Source organism: Aphelocoma coerulescens, unplaced genomic scaffold, assembly GCF_041296385.1.
Source record: "Aphelocoma coerulescens isolate FSJ_1873_10779 unplaced genomic scaffold, UR_Acoe_1.0 HiC_scaffold_339, whole genome shotgun sequence".
Taxonomy (NCBI): domain Eukaryota; kingdom Metazoa; phylum Chordata; class Aves; order Passeriformes; family Corvidae; genus Aphelocoma; species Aphelocoma coerulescens.
The window spans coordinates 85,453-97,181 of NW_027183682.1; the positions used below are offsets into that span (position 1 = coordinate 85,453).

The window sequence follows — 11,729 nt, forward strand, 5'->3', positions numbered from 1 at the left end:
AATTTATGGTGATTTTCTTTATGCTAATTTATGCTAACGACGCGTTCCCCGAGGCGCGTTGCCGCGGTGATGGTTGATGTGGGCGTGGCGCGGCGTGAGGGGAGCGGTTTGAAGGCTTGGGCGAGGCCCCCCGGGGGCTTAAATTGAGGTAAACTCTTTATTTTCTTAAGGGTTTAGCGGCAGAGATGACTTTTTTTTCTGAATTAACGAATGATCTTTAACGATTAAAATGTAAAGAAACACCTCGTTTTTTTTCATTGTTTTTAGGATTCGTTTTCAGAAGAGACTCCCCCCAAATTAATAAGCGATTTTTAGGGATTTGAATTTAAAGAGAACGCTAGGTTTTTCCACTGTTTTCGGGGTTTCCTGTTAGAGAAACCACCCCCCCTCCCCCAAATTAATAGATTACTTTAGAGGCTTAAATTTCATTAGAACCATGGGTTTTGGAAGGGTTTTGTGGGGACATTGGGGAGAGTTTGGGGGTTCCACGTGTTCCCTTCAGCGTCCCCCAAAGACACCTCGGGAACCCCCCAAATCCCTCACATTTCCTGCTCTTTTCCCCCTCAAGTTTTCCCCCATTTTCTCCTCATATTTCCACCCTTTATCCCCCTCACGGTTCCTGAAGTTTTCCATCCCATGTTTTCACCATTTTCCCATCACATTAGTAACCAATTTTTGCTCATCTTTTTCCCCTTACGTTTCCCAATATTTTCCCACCCTTTCCCCCCTCAAATTTATGCCATTTTCTCCTCACATTTTCCACGTTTTTCCACTCAAGTTTTCTGCCATTTTGGCCACGTTTCCACCATCTCTTCTCCTCACATTTCCCACCAGTTTTCCCCCTCACCTTTCCCACTTTGTACCTGTTTCCTGTTGGTTTTTGCTCTCACCTTTCCAGCCATCTTCTCCTCACGTTTCCCTCCCTTTTCTCCCCTCATGTTTTCCCGCCCTTTTCCCCCCTCACGTTTCTCACCCTTTTTCCCCCCCTCACATTTCCTGCCCTTTTTGTCCCCCCTCACGTTCTCCTGCCCTTTTCCCCCTCTCACATTTTCCGCCATTTCCCCCCCTCACGTTTCCCACCCTTTTCTCCCCTCACGCTTTCCCGCCCTTTTCTCCCCTCACGTTTTCCCACCCTTTTTCCACCCCTCACATTTCCCGCCCTTTCCTCCCCTCACATTTCCCGCCCTTTTTGTCCCCCTCACGTTTCCCGCCCTTTTTCCCCCCTCACGTTCTCCCGCCCTTTTCCCCCTCTCACATTTTCCGACATTTTCCCCCCTCATGTTTCCCACCCTTTTCTCCCCTCACGTTTTCCTGCCCTTTTTCCCCCTCACATTTTCCCGCCCTTTTCCCCCCTCTCACATTTCCTTCCCTTTTCCCCCCTCCCGTCTCCCGCCCTTTTTCCCCCTCCCATCGCCCGCCCTTTTTCCCCCTCACATTTCCCGCCCTTTCCCCCTCTCACATTTTCCGCCATTTTCCCCCTCACATTTTCCGCCATTTTCCCCTCACGTTTCCCTCCCTTTTCTCCCCTCACATTTCCCGCCATTTTCCCCTCACATTTCCTGCCCTTTTTGTCCCCCCTCACGTTTCCCGCCCTTTTCTCCCCTCACGTTTCCCACCCTTTCCCCCCCCACATTTCCCTCCCTTTCCTCCCCTCACCTTTCCCACCCTTTTCCCCCCCTCACGTTTTCCCTCTCTTTCCCCCCCTCACCTTTCCCTCCCTTTTCCCTCCCCTCACCTTTCCCTCCCTTTCCCCCCCTCACCTTTCCCGCCCTTTTCCCCCCCTCACCTTTCCCTCCCTTTTCCCTCCCCTCACCTTTCCCTCCCTTTTCCCTCCCCTCACCTTTCCCGCCCTTTTTCCCTCCCTCACCTTTCCCTCCCTTTTCTCCCCTCACCTTTCCCGCCCTTTTTCCCCCCCTCACCTTTCCCTCCCTTTTCCCTCCCCTCACATTTCCCGCCCTTTTTCCCTCCCTCACCTTTCCCTCCCTTTTCCCTCCCCTCACCTTTCCCTCCCTTTTTCCCCCCCTCACCTTTCCCACCCTTTTTCCCTCCCTCACCTTTCCCTCCCTTTTCCCTCCCCTCACCTTTCCCACCCTTTTTCCCCTCACGTTCCAGGGCGTCCCTTTGGCTTTGGGCTGCAGCAGACGGACACACAGCCACCAACACCCCCAGCTACGAAGCAACGGCGCCGTTTATTTACAACGGGGGGGGGCTACAGCCCCCCAAAATCCAAAATATTATCCTTCAAACAAAGAGGGAAAGGGAGTAAAAGGTGGTGGGGGAGGGGGGAGGGGGCCCCCAAATTCCAACTGGGGGAGGTTTTTTGGGGGGGAGAATCCCCCAAATCTCCCCCTTAAACTCCCCCCAACTGGGACAGACCCTGCCCATTTTGGGGGTGCGCCCCTTCCCCCTGCCCCCCTCCCCCCCGGAAAAATGATGCTCTAAACACCCCCAAAAACTTGGGGGAGGCCCCCCAAAAAAAGTGGGGTGCAGGGAACGTTTAGAAAAATAACACACATGAAAAAACCTTGTTTCCAAAACCTCCGAGTTCGGGGGGGAGGGGACCCCCAAATCCCCCTCCCCAATTTAGGGGTGGGACCCCCACCCCCCAAACTTTGCCCTCTTGAACTTAGACAAGTCCCCCAAATTTTAACTGGGACCCCAAAATTTTAACTGGGACCCCAAAACCTCAGAACGTGGGGGGGGGGGGGGGAACCCCAAAACTCTTTTATTTCGGGGTAGGGGACCCCAAACTCCCCCATTTTAGGGGAGTTTCCCCCAAATCCCTTAAGTCTGGTGTGTGGGGCCCCCGAATCCTCCTCTCCTGGGGGTGGGACACCCCAAAACCTCATGATTTGGGGCAAAAGACACCCCCAAACCCCCCTATTTTAGAGGGGAAGTCCCCCAAAATCTTTTTGTCTGGGGTGAAGAACCCCAAAATCTCATAATTTGGGGTAGGGGACCCCCAAACCTCCCCTAGCAAGGGGGGAGCTCCCCAAATCTTAATTTGGGGTGAGGGGCCCCCCTCTAAACTTCCCATCCCGGGGGTGGGGGACCCCAAAAAAACCCTCATGATTTGGGGTAAGAGACCCCCCCCCCCCCAAATCTCGTACCCCAGGGGAAAAATGGGACCCCAAAACCCTCCTGGCCTGCAGATGAGGGACCCCAAAACCTCCCCCCCCAAATTTGAACTGGAACCCCAAAACCCCACAACTCGGGGGGGTGGGGGGAGGGTAAAAGACCTCCCCAAACCACCTCATTTTTGGGAGGAGGACCCCAAAAATCTCACAATTTGAGGCTTGGGACCCCAAAATCCCCCATTTTGGGGGACCCCAAAACCACACGACTCAGGGGCGAGGAGGGAAAACCCCCCCCCCCAAACCGCCCCATTTTCAAGGGGGGAAGACCCCAAAATCTCACAATTTTAGAGGATTTAGGAACCCCAAATCTTCACAATTTGGGGGGGGGGGGAGGTTACAAACCCCAAAATCTCCCGATCTGAGGCGAGAATCCCCCGGAATTCCCCATTTTGGGGGTCCCAAAACCACCCGATTTTGGGGTGTGGGGGCGGGGGTTACACCCTCCTCAAACCTCCCGATTCCAGGGAAGGTTACAACCCCCAAAACCTCGGATTTTGGGAATGTTCCAACCCTCAGAAACCTCAGATTTTGGGAATTTTACGACCCCAAAAACCTCAGATTTTGGGAGCGTTATCAACCCCAAAACCCTCAGATTTTGGGAATTTTACAACCCCAAACCCCTCAGATTTTGGGAATGTTACAAACCCCCAAAACCTCAGATTTTGGGAATGTTCCAACCCCCAAACCCATCAGATTTTGGGAATGTTCCAACCCCCAAAACCCTCAGATTTTGGGAATGTTCCAACCCCCAAAAAACTCAAATTTTGGGAATGTTACAAACCCCCAAAACCCTCAGATTTTGGGAATGTTCCAACCCCCAAAACCCTCAGATTTTGGGAATGTTCCAACCCCCAAAAAACTCAGATTTTGGGATTGTTACAACCCCCAAACCCTCAGATTTCGGGACCGCTCCAACCCCCAAAACCTCACGATTTCAAGCAGAGCATCCCCAACCCCCAAACCCCTCCAATTCCACCGATCCTCCAACCCCCAAACCTCACAACTCCAACACCCCCCAAACCTTTTCACTTCCAGGAGAGCTCTCAACCCCCAAAATTCTCCATTTCGGGCACCTTCCGACCCCCCCCCCCCCCCCAAAAAACCCTCCCGCATCCGAGGCTGGGGAGCCCCAAAACCCCTTCGGGGTCGCGGCCGCGTGGGGCGAGCGCTGGGGGGGGGGGGGGTTTTTTTGTTGTTGTCGTTGTTGTTTTTGTCAGGATTTGGGGATTTTCCGGGTGTTTTTAGGAATCCCCCGCGGCCCTGGGGGTGGCGGGGGCGGCCCTGCGGGGTCCCTCGCGGCATTTTTGGCAATAAAAGACGTCGGGGACGTTGTTTTTCTTGACCTTGGCGCAGGACAGGTGGATCCAGGTGCCGCATTGGCTGCACTCGATCATGGGCCGGCCCGCGAAGGGTTTCTGGCAGTAGCAGGTGATCAAATCCCACGAATCGTCACCTAAAAAAAAATCAGGAAAAATTCCAAAGTTTGGGTAAAACCTCCCGAAGTTTTTGGGGGATGAGAGCAAGGAGGTGGGGAGGGGGAGAAGGGGGGAGAAGCGGGGGAAATGGAGGAGTTTGGGGGTTCAGAGGTTGGGGGAATGGGGAGAAATGTCCTGGATTTCTGCCCCCGAAGCGCCCGGGAACAGCCGGGTTTGGCCCGGCATCGCTGCGATCCCGGAATTCCCGTCCCAAAGGTCTCCCAAAACGGCCCCAAAGGCACCTGAGAGCCCCCCAAAATGCTCCCAGCCTCTCCAGGGAGCCCAAAATCTCACCCCAAAATCCCCCTGAGACCCTTCCAGGGAGCCCAAAACCCCAAAATCTCATCCCAAAATCCCCCTGAGACCCTTCCAGGGAGCCCAAAACCCCAAAATCTCATCCCAAAATCCCCCTGAGACCCTTCCAGAGACCCCAGAACCCCCCGAATCCTCCCCAGAACTCACCCGACTCCACCATGATGTCCTCATCCATCACCCTGGGGTCCCCTCCAGTGACCCCAAACCCCCAAATCTCACCCCAAAACCCCTCTGAGACTCTTCCAGGGACCCCCAAAGCCCCGGATTTCCCCCCAAACCCCTGTCAGTGACCCCAAGTCCCCCCCAGAACTCACCCGACTCCACCATGATGTCCCCGTCCATCTCCCTGGGGTCCCCTCCAGTGACCCCAAACCCCCAAATCTCACCCCAAAATCCCCCTGAGATCCTTCCAGGAACCCCAAAACCCCCTGATTTCCCCCCAAACCCCTGTCAGGGACCCCAAAACCCCCAGATTTACCCCCAAAACTCACCCGACTCCACCATGATGTCCTCGTCCATCACCCTGGGGTCCCCTCCAGTGACCCCAACCCCCAAAATCTCACCCCAAAATCCTCTCAGGGACCCCAAAACCTCCGATTTTCCCCCAAACCCCTCCCAGAGACCCCAAAACCCCCCGATTTCCCCCCAAAACTCACCCGACTCCACCATGATGTCCTCGTCCATCACCCTGGCGTCCCCCCACTGACCCCAAACCCCAAAATCTCACCGAAAACCCCTGTCAGGGACCCCAAAACCCCCTGATTTCCCCCCAAACCCCTCCCAGAGACCCCAAAACCCCCCGAATTCCCCCAAAACTCACCCGACTCCACCATGATGTCCTCGTCCATCACCCTGGGGTCCCCTCCAGTGACCCCCAAACCCCAAAATCTCACCCCAAACCCCTCCCACGGACCCCAAAACCCTCCCAGAGACCCCAAAACCCCCCGATTTCCCCCCAAAACTCACCCGACTCCACCATGATGTCCTCATCCATCACCCTGGGGTCCCCCCACTGACCCCAAACCCCAAAATCTCACCGAAAACCCCTGTCAGGGACCCCAAAACCCCCTGATTTCCCCCCAAACCCCTCCCAGAGACCCCAAAACCCCCCGATTTCCCCCCAAAACTCACCCGACTCCACCATGATGTCCTCGTCCATCACCCTGGCGTCCCCCCACTGACCCCAAACCCCAAAATCTCACCGAAAACCCCTGTCAGGGACCCCAAAACCCCCTGATTTCCCCCCAAACCCCTCCCAGAGACCCCAAAACCCCCCGATTTCCCCCCAAAACTCACCCGACTCCACCATGATGTCCTCGTCCATCACCCTGGGGTCCCCTCCAGTGACCCCCAAACCCCAAAATCTCACCCCAAACCCCTCCCACGGACCCCAAAACCCTCCCAGAGACCCCAAAACCCCCCGATTTCCCCCCAAAACTCACCCGACTCCACCATGATGTCCTCGTCCATCACCCTGGCGTCGCCCTCGCTGTCGCTGCCGTCGCCGTCCCCGTCCCTGCTCGTCTCCGTGCTCCCCCCTTCCTTCCCCACCCCCACCCCCCCGGGACCCCCCAAAACCCCTCCCGGGCCCCCCCCGCCCCCCAATTTCCCCGCCTCGGGGGGCAGCGGCGGGGGGGGGCGGCGGGGGAGGGGAGGGGGGCTCCTCCTCCGAGTCCGTCTCGCTGGGGGAGCCCCCGGCCCCCCGCGCCGCCCCCGGCCCCTCGCGCTCCCCCTTCTTCCAGCGCCGCTTTTTGCTCTTTTTCAGCCGAATCCGCGAATCCCCGCGGCCCCCGGCCCGCGAGCCCCCGCCCCCCCCGGCATCCCCGCGCCGCCCGCGCCGCTCCCGCCGCCGGGCCGGGCCGGGGGGCGGCGGGACCGGGGGGTTTTGGGGAGGGGGGAGGTCGAACAGGGAGTCTTTGAGGCGCATCTTGTCCAAAATGGACGATTCCGGAGCGGCCAGGCCGCGCTTCTTGGAGGACTTGGCTTTGCGCACGAAGGTCTCGATGGTTCGCAGCGCGGCCGGCGCCGAGCCCCAGGCGTCCCCCGCGGGCGCGTGAGGGGAGCTGGGGCCCGACGGGGCCCAGGGGGGGTCCTGGCGAGGGGGGAAAGGAGCTCAGGGACCCCCGAAATGGCCCCAGGGCAGCCCGGGGCGCGGGGAGGGACCCCCGGAACGCTCCAGGGGAGCCCAAAGGCTGCTGGGGGGAGCTTCGGAGGGAGCAGAGGAGGCCCCCAAAATGGCACGGGACACCTGGAATCTGCACCAGGAGCCTCAAAATTCACCCCAGGTGACCCCAAATCTGCTGGGGGAGCTTCGGAGGGAGCAGAGGAGGCCCCAAAATGGCACGGGACACCTGGAATCTGCACCAGGAGCCCCAAAATTCACATGGGGTCCCGAAAATCCACCCCAGGAGCCCCAAAACCTGCACAGGAGCCCCAAAATCCACATGGGACCCCCAAAATCCACCCCAGGAGCCCCAAAATCTGCTGGGGGAGCTTCGGAGGTAGCAAAGGAGGCCCCAAAATCGGCACAGGACACCCGGAATCTGCCCCAGGAGCCCCCAAATCCACCCCAGGAGCCCCCAAATCCACCCCAGGAGCCCTGGAATCTGCCCCAGGAGCCCCGAAATCCACATGGGACCCCCAAAATCTGCACGGGATCCCCAAAATCCACCCCAGGTGACCCCAAAGTCTGCTGGGGGAGGTTCAGAGGGACCAGAGGAGGCCCCCAAAATGGCACGGGACACCCGGAATCTGCACCAGGAGCCCCCAAAATTCACACGGGACCCCCAAATCCACCCCAGGAGCCCCCAAATCAGCACGGGACACCCGGAATCTGCACCAGGAGCCCCAAAATCCACCCCAGGTGACCCCAAATCTGCTGGGGGAGCTTCGGAGGGAGCAGAGGAGGCCCCCAAAATCGGCACGGGACACCCGGAATCTGCACCAGGAGCCCCCAAAATTCACACGGGACCCCCAAATCCACCCCAGGAGCCCCCAAATTGGCACGGGACACCTGGAATCTGCACCAGGAGCCCCAAAATTCACATGGGGTCCCGAAAATCCACCCCAAGAGCCCCCAGATCTGCACGGGACACCCAGAATCTGCCCCAGGAGCCCCAAAATTCACATGGCACCCCCAAATCCACCCCAGGAGCCCCAAAATCGACACGGGACACCTGGAATCTGCACGGGATCCCCAAAATCGGCACAGGACCCCGAAATCTGCACGGGATCCCCAAAATTCACCCCAGGAGCCCCCAAAATCCACCTCAGGAGCCCCCAAAATCTGCATGGGACCCTTGAAATCCACCCCAGGAGCCCCAAAATCTGCATGGGATCCCCAAAATCCACCCCAGGAGCCCCAAAATCGGCACAGGACCCCCGGAATCTGCACGGGATCCTCAAAATTCACCCCAGGAGCCCCAAAATCTGCACGGGACTCCCGAAATCCACCCCAGAATGCCTGAATTTACCCAAAATCTACCCCAAGGCCCCTGGAATCCACCCCAGGAGCCCCGAAACCCGCACTCGACCCCCAAAATCCACCCCAGGAGCCCCAAAATCTGCACGGGACCCCCGGAATCTGCACGGGATCCCCGGAATCCACCCCAGGAGCCCCAAAATCCACCCCAGGAGCCCCAAAACCTACACAGGACCCCCGGAATCTGCACGGGACCCCCAAAACCCACCCCAGGAACCCCGAAATCTGCATGGGATCCCCAAAATCCACCCCAGGAGCCCCCAAATCTGCACAGGAACCCCAAAACCCACCCCAGGAACCCCAAAATCTACCCCAGAACGCCTGAATTTACCCAAAATCTACCCCAGGAGCCCTGAAATCTGCATGGGATCCCCAAAATCTGCACGGGACCCCCAAAATCGACCCCAGGAGCCCCGAAATCCACATGGGATCCCCAAAATCCACCCCAGGATCCCTGAAATCCACATGGGATCCCCAGAATCCACCACAGAATTCCCGAAATCCACACGGGATCCGCAAAATCCACCCCAGGAGCCCCAAAATCTGCACAGGACCCCCAAAATCCACCACAAGACCCCTGGAATCCACATGGGACTCCCGGAATCCACCCCAGGAGCCCCCAAATCTACCCCAGGACCCCCCCAAAATCCACCCCAGGATCCCCGAAATCCGCACGCGACCCCCAAAATCCACACAGGACCCCCCAAAATCCACCCCCCAATAACCAACTTTATCCTAAATTTACCCAGGACCCCCCAAATCAACTCCAGGACACCCAGATTTACCCCAAACCCGCCCAAGGACCTCAAAACCCACCCCAGGACCTTCGAATCCACCCCAGCATCTCCGAATTTACCCCGAGCCTCACAAAACCAACCCCAAGAAAAACAAATTCACCCCAAAAAACCCACCCAGGACCCCCAAAACCCACCCAGGACCCCAAAACCCACCCAGGACCCCCCAAACCCACCCAGGACCCCCAAACCCACCCAGGAGCCCCAAATGCAGCCCGGAACTCACAAAATCTCCCCTAAGAAACCCAAGCTCAGCCCGAGTTCGCCCCAGAACCCCTAAACCAACCCCAAACCCCTCAAACCCCCCCTCAAATCCACCTCAGGACCCCCCAAAATCTCCCCCCGAAATCCCCCCCGTTACCCCCTCACGAACCCCCGCCTCAACATGGCGCCGCCGCGCAAGGCACGCCGGGGTTTGTAGTCCTCCCGCCGAGCAACGCCTACACCTCCCGGCATCCCCCGCGGCGCGGAGGGGGCGTGACCACGCCAAGCGCGCCGCCATTGGTCGGCGGCGCGTGGGCGGAGCTTCCCCTCAGGGACCCTCCCGCGGTGGGCGGGGTTTGGGGCGGGGTCGCGACGCGATTGGCCAAGCGGGCTGGAGGGGCGGGGCCTGGCCGGCTGTCAATCACGCGGGGGCCGCGCGGGGCACGCCGGGAGCTGCCGGGGCGGCGGCGGGGCCGGGGGGAACCGGGGGGGGGGGGGGGAACCGGAGGGGGAACCCAAGGTGGGGTTTAGGGACCCGGGGCTCCCCTTAAAAACCTCCCGTGCCCCGAAAGCCCCGTCCGCTGCCTCCCCGGGACCTCCCGGTGCCTCTCCGGTAGCTCCCGGTGTTCTCCCGGTGGCCCCTCCGCTACCTCCCGCAAGCACCGGGTGCCCTCCCGCTACCCCCGCGATACGTCCCGGTGTTCCCCCCGGCTCTCCCGCTGCCTCCCCGGTACCTCCCGGTAACCCCCGGTGCCCTCCCGGTGCCTCCCTCGGTACCTCAGCGGCCGCCGGGATGTACCCTGCGTAGGCCAGGACGAAGCTGCAGAACTTATTGAAGTCCTCGATCGTTCGCCGCCGCTTTTCGGGGGGCTACGGGTACCGGCAACCCCGGGAGGAGGGTGAGGGCGACCCCCGTGAACACCGGGACCCTCCCGTTAACCCCCCCCGGACCCTTCCCGGTGCGGGCCGGGAGCCCCGGGAGGGGTCGGACCCTTGAACAGAGGGGGAATCCCCGTCCCCCGCCCCGCCCGGTGCCCCCCCCTCACCTGCGGCTCGGTTTTCAGCGGCGGCAGCGCTTCTGTGGAACGGGAGGGGACGGGGGGGGGTCACACACCGGCACCGGTACCGGCACCGGCACCGCTGCCCCGCTCCCTGCACGCTGTCCCGGAGCCCCCCCGGCACCGCCACCACCGCCCCCCCCCCCTCCCCGCCACGCTTCCCCCGGGGAAACCCCCCCGCCACCGGCGCTCCCGAAGCTTCAACCCCGCCGCTACCGGCGCCGCTCCGGAGGCTCCGATCCCGCCCGGTACCGGCTCCGGTTCCCCCCCCCCCCCCCCCGCATCCCCTCGGTTCTCCGCGCTCCCCCCGCTCCCGCTGCTGCCGCTGCTGCCGGTGCCGGTACCGGGACTCTGAGTGCTCCAAACCCGCCCGGAACCGGCTCCAAACCCGCCCGGTCCCGCCCGCAGCTCCCCCCGGTCCCGCCCGCAGCTCCCCCCGGTACCGGCGCTCTCAGGGCTCCGCTTCCCCCCCCCAGTCCCGGTACCGGCACTCCCGGTGTTCCCCCCCCCCCCGGCTCCACTACCGGCACTCCCGAGGCCTCCAGCACCGCCGCCGCCGGGACTTTACCGGCTCCAACCCCCCCCCCCCCCCCGCCTTCTTTTACCGGGACTCCCGAGGGGCTTCACCCCGCCGGTACCGGCTCCCCCGCCCCGTTCTCCCTCAGGGCTCCGCCGCTCCCGGGACCTCCCCGGCGCTTCCTGCCCGGTTCCCCCAGCCCGTTGCCCCTCCCGGTACCTCCGTGCCCGGGCTCGGCCATGGCCGCGGCCCCCCCCGGGCTCCCCCCCCCGGTTCCGCGGTCGCTCCGTCCGGTGCCGCCTCGTTCCGCGCCGCCCCCGCCAGGCCCCGCCCCCTCCGCCCAAGCCCCGCCCCTTTCCCTCAGCGCGCACGCGCCGGCCCCGCCCCCTCCGCCACAGCCCCGCCCCCTCCGGGGCGCGCGGCGCCTCCCCTCCGCCCTCCCTCCGCCATCTGCGCACGCGCGCCGCGCTCATTATTCAAGCCACGCCCCCTCCCCGGCCCCGTCCCGCGTTCCACGCATGCGCCGGGAGCTCATTATGCAAACCACACCCCCTCAACCCCCCCGCCCTCGCTTCTCTCTCTGCGCACGCGCGCCACGCTCATTATGCAAACCACGCCCCCCGCCCCGCGCGGGGCTTTGTGCGCATACGCGCGGCGCTCGTTATGCAAACCACGCCCACCCCCCGACGCGCTCTGCTCTGATTGGCCGCGCCCCTCCCGCCACGCACGCGCGGCCCCGCCCCTCCCC

The 11,729-nt window shown here is 61.4% G+C and overlaps 1 protein-coding gene across 1 annotated transcript; it reads right to left on the reverse strand.

Moving 5' to 3' along the window:
• Positions 1–168: 168 nt before the first annotated feature.
• On the reverse strand, positions 169–11,289 carry LOC138101565 (PHD finger protein 23-like). Its single transcript, XM_068999340.1, is given in 7 exon segments — positions 169–366; positions 2,082–4,590; positions 6,370–6,566; positions 6,568–7,019; positions 10,184–10,276; positions 10,453–10,484; positions 11,201–11,289. Coding segments are annotated over 6 exon segments (1,008 nt in total). The 5' UTR covers positions 11,223–11,289; the 3' UTR covers positions 169–366; positions 2,082–4,378.
• Positions 11,290–11,729: the final 440 nt, after the last annotated feature.